Consider the following 16846-nt stretch of genomic DNA (forward strand, 5'->3'; position numbering starts at 1 on the left):
CTAAGTATATTACATCAACACTATTAGTGTTATAAATAAAACTTGTAATTTCATTTAAAAAGATATCAAGTTAGTTTGACAGGATCAATTTTCCATAAACCCATATTGATTGGCATGAATTATATTAATCTCCTTTAATTCTTTGTTAATTGAGTCCTGTAGCAACCACTCCATTATCTTACCAAAGATAGATGTCAGAAAGACAGACATAATTAACAAGGTTGTCCTATTTACCTTTTTAAAAATATTGACACAACATCAGCTTTCTTCCTGTCTTCTAGAACTTGCCCAGTGTTCCAAGACTTTTTGAAAATCAACATCAACAGTCCAGTGAGCTCCTCAGCCAGCTCTTGGATGCAAATTTTCTGCACCTGCTGATTTTAAAATGTCTAACTTTAGTAGCTTCTGTTTAACATCTTCCTAAGGTACTAGTGGAGTGGGAAGAGTGTTGTCACATGACATGACTACATCATCTGATTTTTTTCCCAAATAAAGAACAGAAATATTTATGTAACACTTCTGCCTTTGCTTTATTATGGATAATTCTGCCATTTCCATCTAGTAATGGACCAATACCATAGTTAGAATTATTTTTGTTCCTAATATACTTTAAAAACTCCTTCTTATTGTCCTTAACTCTGCGGGCCATAGATTTCGCCTTGTGTGCCTTTGCTTCCCTTATCAATTTTCTACAATTCCTAGCTTCTGATTTATAGTCATTACTGTCAACTTTCCTTTCCTTCCATTTGTTCATTTCCCTTCTAAACCAAGTCATTTTTTTAAACCAATAAACCTTTTTCCTAGATGGCGTTTTAGTCATCTAGTAAAGTGTGCTTAAACAATTCCCATGTCTCATTCACATATTTCTGATTAAATTCTTCCTCTCAATTGATTTTGCTCATAATTGTTTTCAGCATCATGAAGGCACCAAGTGTATTATTGTTCTCGACTTTATTCTGTTTGCACATTATATATGTGATCAATTCATTAGCTGTCTAAGGCAATTGGCCCTGATTCAAAGTACTTAAGCACATACTTAAACTGAAGTGCTTAGTTAAGTCCCATGCATGACCCAAGAACCCCTTCCTGCCAACTGGCAAGGAGGTTATAGGAATGTGCTAATTATGGTATGTACATTCTGGTTCACCAAAAAATGTCATGTGAGGTCTTTAATGAAATGCAGGGTCACACTGGTCATTAATATCAGTATGAAATGTATGTACGGCTACTATGTAAGGACACACACACACAATATGTTTTAAAGTCTGTATCAAAGCAGCATTGACAAACAGGTTTTTCTGTCAGACAAGACAGCTGTCTTACTATTGAAATGTAAATTGAGTATTGTCTCATTCACAATGGGTCTCCCACCACCCATCTAAACTGAATGCAGACAACAGACTAAGAATTTCAGAAAAGAACTAGCAGGTAGAGAAACACTGTGGCAGAAAAGAACTTTTTCCTGAGCTACACTTCTAAGGTTTGCTGGACTATATTTGGAGAACAAAGACAACAACCAGGAAGTAAACAGGAGGTGCATTTACATTCATGAAAGTGGGATATGATTTTGTAATCTGTTGTTTCCATTATCCTCTCTCACTATTATTTTAATCTTGGATCTTTGATAATAAACTTATTCTTGTTTTCACTGTAATACATATAAGTGTTGTGCTATTAAGCAAGGTGCTGATCCCGAGTTAAATCATACAAGCTGTTGTGTCCTCTCGTCCCTTGGGAACAGCAGACCTGGTATTTCTGTACGTGTTCGGGGCTGGACACTCTCGGGGAATGCTCCAAAGGGCCCCTCGGACCGGGATGCACCAATTGATAGCCTGCAAAGTAAAGGAAGGGCTAGCACGACCCAGAGTAGAGTGCTTGTGTGACTAACAGGCTGCTGGTGGCAGGGAGCTGACCCCCAACTTAAGGACAAGCAAGTCTCCCTCACACTGGAGGCGAGGGAGAGGTAACAAAGTGACTCACAGTCCTGCATACTCCAAGAACCATCACACTATATTACCGTTAATTTTTAGTTCTGTGATCAGTTCCTCTTCCTCTGTCAAGATGAGGTCTACTATAGAATTCCCCAGTGTTGGCTGTAATGTTTTTTGAGTTAGGATTTAGTAAATTGAGTATTGTCTCATTCACAGTGAGTCTCCCATCACCCATCTAAAATCAGAGAGAGCAGGGTCCTGTGACAAATCAGGTTTGGTTTCCTGTATTTTATTCCTTGCCAGGAAGACAACCTGTACCACTGGTTTCCTGCTGTCAGCAAGGAAGGATACTTACACCTAAACAAATGAGCACCAAGCTCCTAGAGTTCTTGCCAAGCCAGAGTGAGGGCTTTGGTCACTTTGTAAGGAGATAGATCCAGCTTGTGTCATGATAGAAGGGATCAGAACCTAGAGTTCTAAGGTGTCTGGTGGGACATGGCCCACAGGATATTACTTAATAGTTCTCTTTTACATACATGCAAAAGATATGACCTTATTCTTACTTATCACTGAATTTTAAAAATCTCCAAGCACACCAGTCTGAGGGTGTTAAACAAAATACAGTCCCACCTTCTGCTGTCCATTACAGGTGCACAGGTCCATTAGTCACAGTAGCAGAGTAGAATTTGGCTCAGTGTGCATTCTGGCTACCTGAACACCCCACACAATATTTACCGCTACAGCAAGAAACTAAGAGCCAGACTCAAAGCCCACTGAAGTCAATCAGAGTCTTTTCAAGGCCCCAAACAGGCTTTGTATCCTCAGTAAGGGCCTGATTCCAAGGGATGATGAGCACTTGCAACTGCCGTTGAAGTCATTGGAAGTTGTAGGTGCCCAATGCCTTCTAAGATCAGGACCTAGCAAGTTACTTTCATGTTAAAAAAGAAACAATGAGCACAAGTGCATAGATGCAACTAGTGTCCCAGCTCTCTGTATGTTCCTTCTCAAGTACCACATGACTAGTACAGGCAATAAAGTAAAAGTGCTACAGCTTTGGTGCCAGTGCCGTTGAGAAAAACAGCAACAGAAAATATTAGGCAAAAGGGAGGCCAAAAATCAACAGGGAGAGAACATTTATTGTTAGAATGACTAAAAGGGAAAGAGTTAAAAACCATTTATATTGCTTGTTAAGTGCAAACAGTGTGTCTCGTGTTGTACTGAACACAGATATGGTCCCTGCCCAGAGGGCTTACAATCTAACCTTATGCCCCATTGCAGACAGTTGGACTCCATATAAATGTAGGAATGTGCCCATACAGTTCCCTTGGCAATTTAAGAGCCTAAATTATACAACGAAGACAGATTAAATTAGCACAATGTGCCTGACAAAATCCCACTAATGTGATACAGTTATTGCACACTGCTTTATAAATCAGAATATTTAGCAATTCTCAGGTTAGTTACAATACTGATAGTACAATTAAGGCTGAGCTAGTACTTTTATCCTTAACCCCTATTTGCAATCACTCAAACTTTCTAGAACAAATAGAACTCTCATAGGACAAACCCTCTCCTATCTGATCTTAGTGCAGAGGTTGTTTTTAGAGGGTTTGAAGAAAAGCATTTGTAGTTCTCAGAGGCCTAGACATCAAGTGAAGTTTAAAAACTAAACGATCCGGGCGAGTGTTATGCAGGTTTGAAGTTGACACCCGAAGCTATCCCAGCTCTCGAGGCAGATCGGAACTCATGTGCATATATTTTCAAATGTTCATATGTTATCTGTCAGCTCTGTGTTCTTAGGGAACCAGGGCACAGTATCCAGCCTGTCTGACTCACGAAAGACCCCCCTCCCAGCTTCTGCTTGAACCAAAACCGATCAGAAGACTCACAAAAAGCAATGAAAAGGCAGGGAGAGACACATCTAAACCCCTCCGGACAAAGGTGACAGGATTAAGGCAATTCCCCTAACCTCATTTGCATTGAAGATGGGACAGGGAGGCTTCTCCGTTAGCATACAGGATGGAGAACAGAGATTCCAAGGCAAGATCCCCACTGAACTCTGGGACCAGAAAAGCAGGGAAGCACTGCATCCTGGGGGATCTCTGCTCCAGATGTTAATGAACCCACAGCTGCACACGCCCAGCTCAGCAGTTATCAGACCAATTCTAGTAATGAATCCTTTATTGGTATCCAAAATACTGAAGCTGCCTAATTACCTTGTGAGCTCCCTCGAAGGAACACCCCCCATAGCCAGGAATGATCCGTTCCTATTGCCTAGCCTGAACAAAACAACTTTAGTTCACTCCCTTGAGTCATCAGTTTACCCATAAACAAATCTAGTGTTCTCCCTTGAACCATTGTTCTTTCCCTACAAAAACCCCTACCCACGCTCAAGTAAGTGTTCTCATGCCTGGATCCAAAATCTGCATCAGTTCCATTGGGACCTCATCTTCTCCTGAGTGATCGTGCTCAGGGCTTTGCCTGTCTCCAGCACTCTGGACCTTCAGCTACCACCACCACCTGGGAACCCCGACCGGTTCAAGCTTCACGGAGTGGTGAGAACCCAACTCTCTCTCTCTTTTGTATTTTTTTCTACTCTAGGTATAGCTTTCTAACCCTGACTTGTGTGATCAGATCTAGTTTTCTAAACCTGACTTTTGTAATCAGATTTAAGCTAGATTTAATACTGTAACTGTTTTGTTTGTTTGGCTCCCCTTGTATGGTTATTACCTGGCAATAAATAACTTTTATGGTTAAGCTGGTTGCTTCCCTCCCTCCCTCTCTCTCTGTTTTGTGTTTTTGGCTTCCCTGTTTGCTCTGCAGCAATGCTCCTCTTACCTAAGCTAAACATCCCGGTAGCGCCCAAAAATCCTGTGGGGTTTTCTCATCAAGTGGGTTACTACCAGAACAATGGTAACATCAATGTGGGGATAGGGACATGCTGAACCTGTGGCATAGGAGGGTGGCAGCTTGAAAGTGCTGCTCGATCCAGCCTTCCAGGTCCAGGGGCATATAAAGGGTCAGCTTGGGAGTGCTGATTGACCTGGTCCACTCAGATGCACTCTGTTAATCTGTGTGTGTGTGTTCATCCGATTCTGGGGCTGGAGGAACCCAGCCCTGGGTAACCTAGGCCCTGCAGGATAGCTCCATTGGGAGGGGACTTGCAGCAGGGAGAAGTAGAGCTCCGTATGAGAACACAAGTGACACAAGCAGTACATTGATAGAATTACAGAAACCCCCTTCCCCGCAGAAAAGTAATCCTAATAAATGAGTATACCCCAAAGTAACAGGCAAATCTGGTAACACATAACTCTGCTGCAAAAAAAAAAAAATGTTCATAGCACATAGTGTCATTACTGCTCATTAGGGATTACTGGTGTATCAAGTGTGATGTTGCCCTTTTGGGGAAAAATAACAGGAGAGTGTTTATTTTAAAGCAACGGGAAAGACATTTTCCATGCTCGTGATTGCAAAATATCGGAACAGATTTTGCTCAAACTTTCAAAAATTAAAAATATATAAAGACACATACTATTAGGCAGTGACCACACATGAAAATATCAGCTCTAAAGGTAAGTGTTTCAGAACCACTTAAGCAACTAAAAACAGGAGGTGAGAGTGGAAACTCTCTTGCAGATGTAACTATAATGAGCACAACTAGAGACCACTATAATGTACCACTACCAAAATCACTAGCCAACCATGTGGCTAGCTTGCAATACTGTCAGATCCATAAACCAAGCGAGATAGGATCCGGTCATCAATTTAGTGCATCAATTTAACTGTTATATACTTTTTTCCCTATGGAACTTTATTCTGTAGTTCTTAGTGTTTTTAAATGCCCTTTTTGGGGGCAAATATTTGTAAAAGTGATCAGTAGTCTTTACTTAAAACTAAAGATATACAAACAAGGCTATTATAGTGTATCAAATCTGACAGCAGTTAAAATTTTGTATATTCTAAAAGACATTTTTAATTTGTTGAACTGCTTCCTCTAACAGTGCTTTATTCCAGATTTTCTTTTTAGGGTTAGATATTTTTAGATTTGTGCCACAGCCAAAAAAGGTTGGCATCTCACATGCTGTAAATCTTAAAAGAAAGCAGAAGTCTTCTAGACCTTAGACAAAGTTTTCTTGCAAATTCTTGCAAAGTATAAAATGGAAAACAAACATCATGGCAAGGCTTTCATTGGACTATAAGGTAGGGGGCAATTCTGCATCCCTGGAGCAACCAAAGCCCAACAAAAGTCAGTGGGAGTTTTGGCTGCACCAAGGGTGCAGGATCACTTTCACTTTTCATATATTTCATTTACAATCATTTAGCCTTAGTTTAGACACAAGTCAGCTCCTCCTCTGGTGTAAATCAGGAATGTTCCAGCAAAGACAGAGGAGTTATGCTGATTTACACCAGCTGAGGATTTGATCCAGAGGGCCCAATTCACTACTGTCCTGCACTTTGTGCATTCATTGACACCAGTGCTTCTGACCCGCTAACGCTTACCAGCCACTTTGCACTGGTCTAAGTGAACATGCAGCACAACTGTGAATTGAGCCAACAGGACCTGATTTGCAAAGAGCTCCCAGCACAGCCTCCCACTTGGTGCCCCAAAGTAATAGTGAGCATAATGAATCTGGCCCCTAAATGCCTGACTTGTGGGTGCAGTCAGCAAGTTAGATAGCTACACACTGCCAGTGATTGCACCCACAAATTGCAGATACATAAAGGAAGGCTGCGTTTTAAATAGTGTCCTAGATAATCAGGCCCAGGTGCTTAGCTACCACAGTGATGGGCATGATATAAAAACTACGCAGAGTACATACAGCATTTGAAACTATTTAAAAATCTGCTTATGGCACTGACTACATTGGGCACATAGGACATGCCAAAGTGAAACAGAGCAATGGTCCGTCACAGACAGCGGCTGGCAAAGGAACCAGACTTAGTCAAGTCAGCTTTCATTGCCGGAGTTTATACTGAACCCGGCATGCTCCCACGGGCTGCTGTGTCCCCACTAAATGGAGAAGGCTCTGCAAAAAGATAGAAAAGCAGTAGGAAGACATGGTAAATATGCACCTGGGTTGGTTTAGTGAACACAGCCCTGGTCTCAGTTTGCTTTGACATTAAGGTTATAAGCATCGTTTATAGAGATTTGCTTTGCCTTGTTACACAGACTTGAGAACCAATATTAAGGCCAATTCTTACTCCCACTGAAGCCAATTGGAGTTGTCGTTGTCTTCAGCGGGACCAGATTTTGGCTCCCATGTTTCATTTTAGGTCAGTATTGGCTCTAATACAGTATGAAACATGAACTCTAAGGGACTCAATTTACTTTCAGTGGCATGATGGCCTGTGGTGGCCAACAGAGGGTGCAATTCTCTCCAGTGGGAGTACAGACACCAGCGCTGCTCCAGTCATGAAGAGGGAGCTGCTGGCTGAGATACTGGGGCCATGCCCCTTTCCCTGGCTGCCCTACCCATTTTGAGGGCTCCACCGCAACCCCCATCCTGGGTGGACTGTCCACCACTGGGGAGCAACAGCCCAGGTTCTTTCACCAGAATCAAGGAGTGCCGTTCCTCTGATATGCCAGCCTAACGGGCAACTCCTATAAATCCTGGGTCATTGCAAGCTTCCATCTCTTCTCCTGGTGTTCGATACCTCACTTACGGCGGCTTAGATATAAAGGCAAATGGCACATTTGGGTCGTAGCAGGCATATGTGTTTGTTATGCAGAGAACCGTGTTTGCGAAGGGGAATGCTAGCCAACAAGCCAGGTGGGGAGGAATGCAGACACGGACAAGGAACAGCTGCAGCCAGTGCCGCTCTTAGCCAGTCACTCACTAGCAAGGGATATTTCAGGCTCAATAATTAGTGGTCCTGCTGTGCCATCAGATGCCCCCGGCACTTGCATCTGGTCCTTATCCCTCTGCCACATGAGTGCAAAGGCAATGGAGAAACAGTCCCTTGTAGTTTCCAGTCCCCTACCTGGAAATAACCTTTGAGCACGTAACGTAGCAAGGGTCCAGCCCATCAGGCATGGATAAGATTATGTATGAGGCGACAGTCAGAAGACATTTCTACATCCTCTACCTTGTGCTAAGTACTGGGACATAGGCAAACAGCACAAAGTCATTAAATAAGAAGCTATGATGAGGTTTAGCCATCTATCTAGGGGCCAAAATGTGCTCCTCTCAGCTGCACTGCTGTAAATCCAGCGTAGCTCCATTGGCGTTACTCTGGATTTACACAGCTAGAAGTGAGGGAAGAATTTGCCCCTTACATATTTTACAAACAACATTACAATTGAGAGGAAAGAAACAGTGTTTAAAGATTTGGATTAAACATACAAGTATTTACCTCCTTTGGTACTGGGTCCAAAAGAATAAATTTGTATTTGTAAAGGAACAAAACGACTAGCATGTGAACCTCCATTATAGCAAGCCACCTAAAAAAGGCAAAGGAGAAAACAGTGGTTTTTCTGGCTTGACCACCCCATATTAGCAGAAAAAACACAGAATCCCTTTTGTACACTTTAGAGTCCATCGCCTGTCTCTGCACACAAGTTTACCTCCAGCAGAAAAAGATGCTGATGACCTTTTAGCAGGTAAAGGGTATGGCTGTTGTAGCTTCCCCTTCCTGTCTGTGAAACTGTAAAACAACTGCTCACGGTGGTCCTCAACTTCTCTGCTACGAGAGTTTGTTTTAAAATAGGGTCTGTATGCTCATTTGTAGGGCCCTACCAAATTCACAGTCCATTTTGGTCCATTTCACGGTCATAGGGTTTTTAAATGAGTCCATGTCATGTTTTCAGATGTTTACATCTGAAATTTCACAATGATGTAACCGTGGGGGGTCCTGATCCAAAAGGGGATCAGGGAGTGGAGGGGGTGTTGCAAAGCTATTGAAGGGGGAGGTTACAGGATTGGCACCTTCACTTCTGCACTGCCTTCAGAGCTGGACTCTGAAGGCAGCACAGCCACGGAGCTTTCTGCAGCCGGGGGAGGTACCCGGAGGTGGGTCTGATCTCTCCCCGTGCAGGGGAAGAGGAAGTCCCGTTCCTTCCCAGCCCGGCTGGGACTAGCAGCTGGAGCCCAGTGCAGTAGGAGCCCCCAGCCTGCCCCCGCCCCTCTCTCTCCCTCTCCCCTCCCCTCCAATAGCTAGATTTCCTGGGGGAGGTCTGATTTCACGGTCCGTGATGCTTTTTTCATGGCTGTGAATTTGTTAGGGCCCTACTCATTTGGCAGCATTTGCCTTTATTCTCCTCTCACATTGTTGTGAGCCAGGAGGAACCACACGATAGTGAGAGGGGAATGACCTAGAAAAATACTACATGGGTACTGTGACATAGAAGGTTGTACAGTACAGCTGGGAGCCTGACAACAGAGTAACCACGAGAATGCAGCTTATTAGTTAGCATGTCAACATCAAAACCTGGTGAGAGGTATGAACAGTTAGATCCGTTCCCATGTGCCCTAACAATCGCTGAGCTCTCCATTAGTCAGTCTGGAGAGGACTTCAAACAGTCTCAGTCTTGGCTGTTGTGTTTTCCCCTCCATGGATCTGTACAAGAATTTTCTCTACTGCTCAGGCCCAGTTCACATTTAAGCCAAGTCAGTGGGACAATTCACATGTTAGGCACATGCGTAAGTACCTTGCTGAATCAGGGTCTCATGTAATAATATTTTGCTCTTATAGTACACTTATCAATAGATCTCAAAGCATTTTACAGAGAAGGTTAGTATCATTATCCCCATTTTACAGATGGGGCAACTGAGGCACAGAGCGGTGAAGTGACTTGCCTAATGTCACCTAGCAGGCCAGTGTCAGAGACAGGAATAGTATCCAAATCCCTTGAGTCGCAGTCCAGTGCCTTCTCCAGTAGGCCACACTGCTGAGAAGAGAAACCAAAGTAGTTCTGTAACTGCATGGGCCAGATCCTGCAAAGGGTTGAGCACCCCCTCAGCTCCCACTGACTTCTTCCAGGTTGTACTCAGCACCTCACAAGATAGGGCCTCAGAGCTATTTTCCTCTCAGAATTCTGCACAGAGTTCACTCCTTCCTGTTTTTCATAGTGACAATATGTGCTTAGTAAAGACGATCAGATGTTCTGTGTTTCTTGTGTTACCCTGAATTTAAAGGGTGCATGTACCTCAGAATGTGATTAAGCCAATTGCAACCATATTATGTGCATTCAGCCACTAATGAACTAATAAGACAGAACACCGCATAGTTAAGGGTTAATTTGAATAAAGCAGGGCTTCTGAAGGCGAGGTCAGAACAAGCTGCAAGCTTGCAGACTCCGCTAATCAGAATGGGAGGAGGGGAGAGAAAGAATCAACAATTTGAGATTGAAAGGGAATAAGTGGACAAGAACCTTGGAGTTTGGGTGCCTTTGACATAGAAGCTTATTATAACTAAGACTGTAAGGAATGTTTGTTGATAAGTAGTTTATTGATATTAGGAGAAGTGATGACTTAGTAGGGGTCACGATGATCTGTGTGTTTTGTAAAAGCTAGTTATAAAAAGGACTAGCTAATAGAGTGTATTTTGGAGCAGTCCTCTGAAGCCATCCTGAGTGACATTCTTCCTGACACCTTACTCCCCAGTGGGGAAACAACTGGCCATCACGGAACTGCTGTAATTACTCAATACTGTCCCATATTTTAGGTAAATATTTGGGATGTTCTAAACCTATTGCTTGTGTCTGTGGGCACTTAAATATAATAAATTGTAGTTTTAGATAAGAGCACGCTTACTTGTGTTAATCTTTCATCAGCCGGAGCACTGTGTTCCCATTGATTTATTCCTGGCACCGCCTGGAGTGAAACAGTTAAGTTACAAGTGCTGTGGGTTCTCAAAACCCTGGGTAACACTTGGGCTATTATTAACTATTTGTAACCTGGTAGTGCCTCAGAGCCCCAGTCATGGGCTAGGACCTCATTGCGCTAGGCGCTGTACAAACCCAGAACAAAACAGTGGTCCCTCCCCCAAAGAGCTTGCAATTTAAGTAGAAGACAAGACACAACAGATAGATATGGAGAGTACAAAGAAACAATGAGAAATGCTGACCATTACTGGTAGGCAGCTGGTGTGCTGAGACACACTGACTCAGTTGTTGTTGTGTTTTTTTAATAGACATCACAGCAAAGGAGTTAGGAGAACAGTGAGGTGGCTGTGTGGATGTTTATGAAGAGCTCTTCTCACATGTGAACAGCCTGGGAGAAAGCACAATGGTGCTTGTTTGATAGTTTAACAAGTGGGCTATTTTCATTTATGTTGATACTGGAATTTCATTTGAGGTGGAACTTCTATAATGTGGGAAGACAGAAAAATTATAAACACATCATTAAACTATAAAATGCCAGTGTCAAATTAAATGAAGATTCACTTTAGCTTGAGTTATTTTCCTGCCTCTACCACCTACTGACTGTGACATGGGACAGCCTTTCAGGACCCTTTTGCCCATCTGCAAAATGGGGATAATGTTACACACCTTGGAATGTGCTTTCAGATATGAGGATAAAAATGTAAATATTACCTGTTATTTCACAGCAAGCACAGCCATTATTACATTGTGACCAAATGCACCCTGTATTCACACCCTACACACTATTGTAATAATCTCTGTAAAAAATAAGCCTTGTCAGGTATTATTTGAAAACTAATAACTCATTGGTCAATAATATCATGATGAAATGTATGTACAGTAGAACCTCAGGGTTACAAATACCAGAGTTAAAAACGGACCAATCAACCACACACCTCATTTGGAACTGGAAGTACGCAATCAGGCAGCAGCAGACTAAAAAAAAAAAGCAAGTACAGTACAGTGCTAAATGTAAATTACAAAAAAATAAAGGGAAATCAGCATTTTTCTTCTGCATAGTAAAGTTTCAAAGCTGTATTAAGTCAATATTCAGTTGTAAACTTTTGAAAGAATCATTTAACGTTTTGTTCAGAGTTATGAACATTTCAGAGTTACGAACAACCTCCATTCCCTAGGTGTTTGTAACTCTGAGGTTCTACTGTAGTAACATTGTATGTAAGGTTATGCATTCCCTCTGTATGAGGTTGGTAGCATGTGTTCAAACCCACACAGCCCTGACTAGGCGGAAGTTGTTAAACAGATCTGTCCTAAACAAATAAATGTTTGTTTAGCTCAATTTACATACAAGTAGTAAACAAGGTCCTCGAGACTGTAGGGGGCTAAACCGGTTTCTCGAAGATAAAGGACAAGCTGATGCCTTTGGCCAGGTGTCATCAAGGTTAATAGGCAATCACTGTCCATTGGCCTTTTATTGACAGCAAAGGTGGGGGCAGGAACAGATCAATCTGCATTTTAGCAAGCAATTTTAGCATGGAACCTCTTTCACCACGAGACTCCATGTCTCCGTCCATACAGCAGGAAGGAACTTTATCTAGTGGTAACCCAGAGGAAAATGCATTTCAAAGGGGGACTGGACTATAAAACTCAGGGGTAAAAACACCCCAGGATTTCTCTCTCTCTCTTTCACCTAAGACAACAAAGGAACCAGCGCCGTTGACTTTGGGGGCGGTCCTGACCTGAGAATTTGGTCAGCCATGTTGCTGGGCTCCTGTGGTAAGGATTTTAAACAAACTAGATTTGGTTCTAGGTAAGATTAGCTACTAGAAAGAGTCTTATCTTTATTTCTCTTCTAACCATTTCTGGCTTTAATATTTGATACGTGTACTCACTTCAAATCTCTCTCTTTGTAGTTAAACTTGTTTTATTTTTTAATCAAAAACTAATCCAACATTGAGTTTAAACTGAGCTATTTGGGTAACTCAAGGTGAAGTAGCAAACTGTTGCATATTGGCCCTTTACAGGGGCAACAGACATGTAATATCTGAACTGCCCAGGAGAGGGCTGGACAATGCAGAACACACATTTTGGGGAAAAATCAGGATTTGGAGTGTGTTGAGGTCACCCTTCAAGTAGTAACCCAGGCTGGTGAAAGCCAGGGTGTGGTTGGAGTGTTGCTGACTGGCTGCTGGGGTCAGAGCTGTTGGACTAGGGCTGCAGCTATACACAGCCATTTAGGGTGTGATCTGCATGCAGTCTGGCTGTTTGTGAGTGGCCCCAGTTGGGAGCTACAACAGCAAAGCATTGGGAGGCCAAACTTGCAGGGCAGGTGGTGACAACCCCTCACTGATCTGGATTGCACCGCAAAATGTGACACACACATTCACCTTTGCCCTGCATTATCTCATCTTCTTTCTCCATCTCCTCCTTTTCCTTAAAGATCTATGTCACCGTAATGCTCTCTTTTGCAATGGACAGGGGGTGAATCCTGAGTTCCCCTCTTTCCTTTTGGTTCCAGCCCAGCGACACTGTAGCAAGCAGGCAAGGTCTATTCCCTTGGACTCTCTTCTGCCTTCCTGGGCTTCTTCCTATCTCAGCCTGCTTGTAGCCTTCTCCATAGCCTTCTTTTGGGCTCACTGTGTTTCTGTACTCTTCCCAGGTTCCATGACCTCTAAGACTCACTCTCCTTAGAGGGCGGGGGGTTGCATGGCTCCCCCATGCAGTTCCCCATAAGTCTCAAATAAAAATATAAACTTAAACCACTTCTGTCCTCCTTGGGCTTCAATTTTCAACTCGCTCAAGTCTCCGCTATGCTCTCTTCCTCAGTTGAACCCTTTCCAGGGGCTCTCTGACTGGAGGTCCAGATCCTGCCCTTCTATCAAGACTAACCACCAGAGTTTGCTCTACCCCAGGAACTTCTCTGTGTCTCTCCCAGCCTCTTGCTACAGGTTTCTACTCAGGAGAGGGTACCAAGACTAGCTCTGCCCCTGGGCTTCTGCTTCCTTCTCCCCCTCTTGTCATGAAGTCCTTTGCTGGCCTAGCAGGAGGCTTCCTGCAGGCCTCTCTATTGCCCAGGGAGGGAATTCAGAATTATCTCTCGTCTACTGCCCTCTCATCTGGCTTCTTCCCTTTATAGTAAACCCCAGCTGGGATTCATCAGTAATTGGGCCTGGCCCATCCTCCAGGTGCACTGATTGTGCTCTGGCTCCAATTATCCCTGTGTATACCAGTGTGGGGTGCACATCCGAACATACTAACCTAAATTGCCCTTCTTGCAAATTAAGCCGATCACTTCTTGTCCTACCCTGAAGAACATTTGATCATCATCCTCTTTATAACAACCTTTTACCTATTTGAAGAACATCATCATCAAATGGTGGGCACTTGGCTCACTGGGACGGGGAGGTTGTTCCATGAATGGGGGGCGGGGGACAGCATGGAACCAAGAAGTGGGCATGAAGGAGGCATCAAGGCTTGCTGAAGGAGTGAAAGGGGATGTGATGAAGATGACATCTGTGCCATGAAACAAGGCATAGTTTTACAGGGCCTTGAAGGCAAGTACAAGAAATTTAAACTTAGGGAAGCCAGCCACAAGATTCAAAGAGGGTTGTGATATGATTGGACTGATGGGCAAGGAGCCTAGTTTATCATGAGGAATGAGAGAAGAGGTTTAGCCTGGAGAAACATTCCTTACATCAATGACAGAATTTATGACCACCACAATCCCACGTACATAGACTAACATGCCCTGTAATTGAAATAACCTCCCATTGATGAAAAGATGCTGGGAGAGCAGTAGAACTGGGCTGACTTCTGTCTCCCAAGATGCAGAGCCCTGAAAATGTTGGTCTCAGACTCGACTTTTATCTCACAGCTAACTCTACCTTTCCTATGTGTGCAACTTCTTATCAGACCAACTCTGGCAAGGCCCAAAGAGTATTGAACTACTGATCACTGACCAATGTCAATATATCTGGAAACAAAGTAAGAAGAGCCCCACAGTGAGGAAGCGGTTCTCTGCAGGGTTTAGGAATAAATAAACCCCAGCTGTTTCACTGACCTTCCTGGACATTGATGCTTCCCTCCTCCAAATGCCACGAAGCCGTCCAAGAAAGCATTCTTCTCTAAATTTGCCTCTTTCCAACGATCCTGTGGGAAGAAAACATTTTTTTCCCAAATCAGCCTTGTATAAATAAGCTTAACATTATTTTTCCAGGCTAAAAATGACCTGGGACAGCTAATCCTGGCATATAAAGCTCCCTTCAACCTGTTAAGATTACTTGGCCACTGTGTTGCTAGCATATGGATTTGTAAACAAGGTAATTCAGTCAAGCCCATTTAAAGACAGGAATTTAGGCCCAGATTTCCAAAGATATTTAGGCCCCTAAAGGAGCAGGTAGGTGCCTAGTAGGATTTAGACACCTAGGTGCTTTTGACAATCCAACTAGGCACCTTACCTGCATGTGTAGGCACCTAACTGCCTTTAAAAGTCTGGCCCTTACCCTACAGGAGCAAGCTGATTCAGAGTGAAGGCTCACACTCTGTCCTTAGTTCTCCCTGAATTGCAAGGTACTACCAGGCAATGCAAATTTAATTATGCATAGCATCTTTCGTACAAGCTGTGTCCCAAAAAGTTTTGCAGAGAAAAATCACACACTTACTGAACAACACACTTAACAGAGGCCAGCTGAGAGGAGGGCAAGGATAATGAGTCCAAATAAAAGTAGTGTTTCAGTGAGTGAGAGTTAGGTGCTCACTAGGTAAATCAAGGTACTGACTGACAGAGACAGGAGTTGAAAAAAACCCCAAACAGCCATATAGCTTAGCATTCAAGGGTGGGGGTGTTCTTAAGGTGAAACTTGGTAGCATCAAGACATCCTAACAAGTGATGAGATGTCTCTGAAGTAACAGACCAAGGCAATCCAATGTGGAAGCAACGTACTGTCAGGATTCTCTGGTGAAGACAGCTAAGTTCCATATGTATGAACAACAAATTGGGTTTTTTTCTGGAGTAGGTGGAGAGGCTTAACACAATAGTTGAGGTCACCAGGCAAAATAAGGAAAGCTAAACTGGATAGCACCTTAAGAGGCACTCCCATAGACACTGAGGTCTGAGACCACAGATAGGATGGTTATGGAACAATAGGGTAAAAATCTATAAATCCACTCAATCTAGTCAGCCTCAACAAGAAGTCTGTCTTTGTTAAGGGCAAAATAGACTGAGGTGGACCATACCTCCAGATATAATCACTGTAAGGGAGACACTGAAATAGATCGGCCTGGCTGGTGACTATACATTGAAGAACTTGGCCTAAGATATCTGTGATGCAGGTGAGGGGAACAGGGTGCGAGGCTGCCTCCAGGAATGCTAGTACAAGCGTTATGCTAATAATGGTGAGGGCTGCTGAGAAGAAAGCTGGAGAGTTCCCACTAATATTCCATGTGGGAAGTTACACCAGTGAAAGCAGACTCAATGGAATCAAGAACAGTGCTTGGCAGAGAAATGAAGGCTGGTGATCTTCCTGGGGATCCTTCTAGTGACAAACACAGGAGAAGAGAGGAGGCCAGTAGTCACAACCAACTGATGTGTGAAGACTTTTGGATTCAAGGCACATAGGAATGCCTTCTGTGAGGAAAGGAAAGTGCTTGGATTTGATAGTTTCCATGTAATCAGAGAGGGTAATGGTTCAAACCTGACTCATGGTTTGTTAAGAGGGCCTTCATGTAGAAAAGTTTTGCTAGAGGGGAAGCTTGTGGTTAAGTAAATCTTTCACATGTCTTCAAAAAGAGGTGAAATTGTTCTGCCACAGAAGATGACTCTTCTAAGAGTCATGGAACCGAGCTCTCTGTAATTTCAAAAGCTTGTCTCTCTCACTAACAGAAGTTGGTCCAATGAAAAATACTACCTCACCCACCTTGTCTCTCTCATATTGGTGATGGGCAGTGGTCATAGCACACCAGCAGCCTAATTGATGCAAGTACTTTGTAGGTATCATGGCAAAGGAGAGTATTGAGGAGGGACTTGAAGCCAATGCAGATGGGTAAAATACATAGAGATGAGATATAAAACAGACGTCAGGTGGAGGAATGCACT

The 16846-nt window shown here is 43.3% G+C and overlaps 1 protein-coding gene across 1 annotated transcript in view; it reads right to left on the reverse strand.

The window, feature by feature from the left end:
- Positions 1 to 4509: 4509 nt before the first annotated feature.
- LOC101934897 (24-hydroxycholesterol 7-alpha-hydroxylase-like) overlaps positions 4510 to 16846 on the reverse strand; it is a 58896-nt gene continuing 46559 nt past the window's right edge. Inside the window, exons 10-12 of the mRNA XM_005297377.5 lie at positions 14813 to 14901; positions 8286 to 8373; positions 4510 to 6958 (exon numbers count right to left, since the gene is read on the reverse strand). Of these exons, the coding sequence (XP_005297434.2) occupies positions 6887 to 6958; positions 8286 to 8373; positions 14813 to 14901 (249 nt within the window). The 3' untranslated portion in view covers positions 4510 to 6886. The remainder of the gene's footprint in view (positions 6959 to 8285; positions 8374 to 14812; positions 14902 to 16846) is intronic.

Source organism: Chrysemys picta, chromosome 3 (genome assembly GCF_011386835.1).
Source record: "Chrysemys picta bellii isolate R12L10 chromosome 3, ASM1138683v2, whole genome shotgun sequence".
NCBI lineage: Eukaryota > Metazoa > Chordata > Testudines > Emydidae > Chrysemys > Chrysemys picta.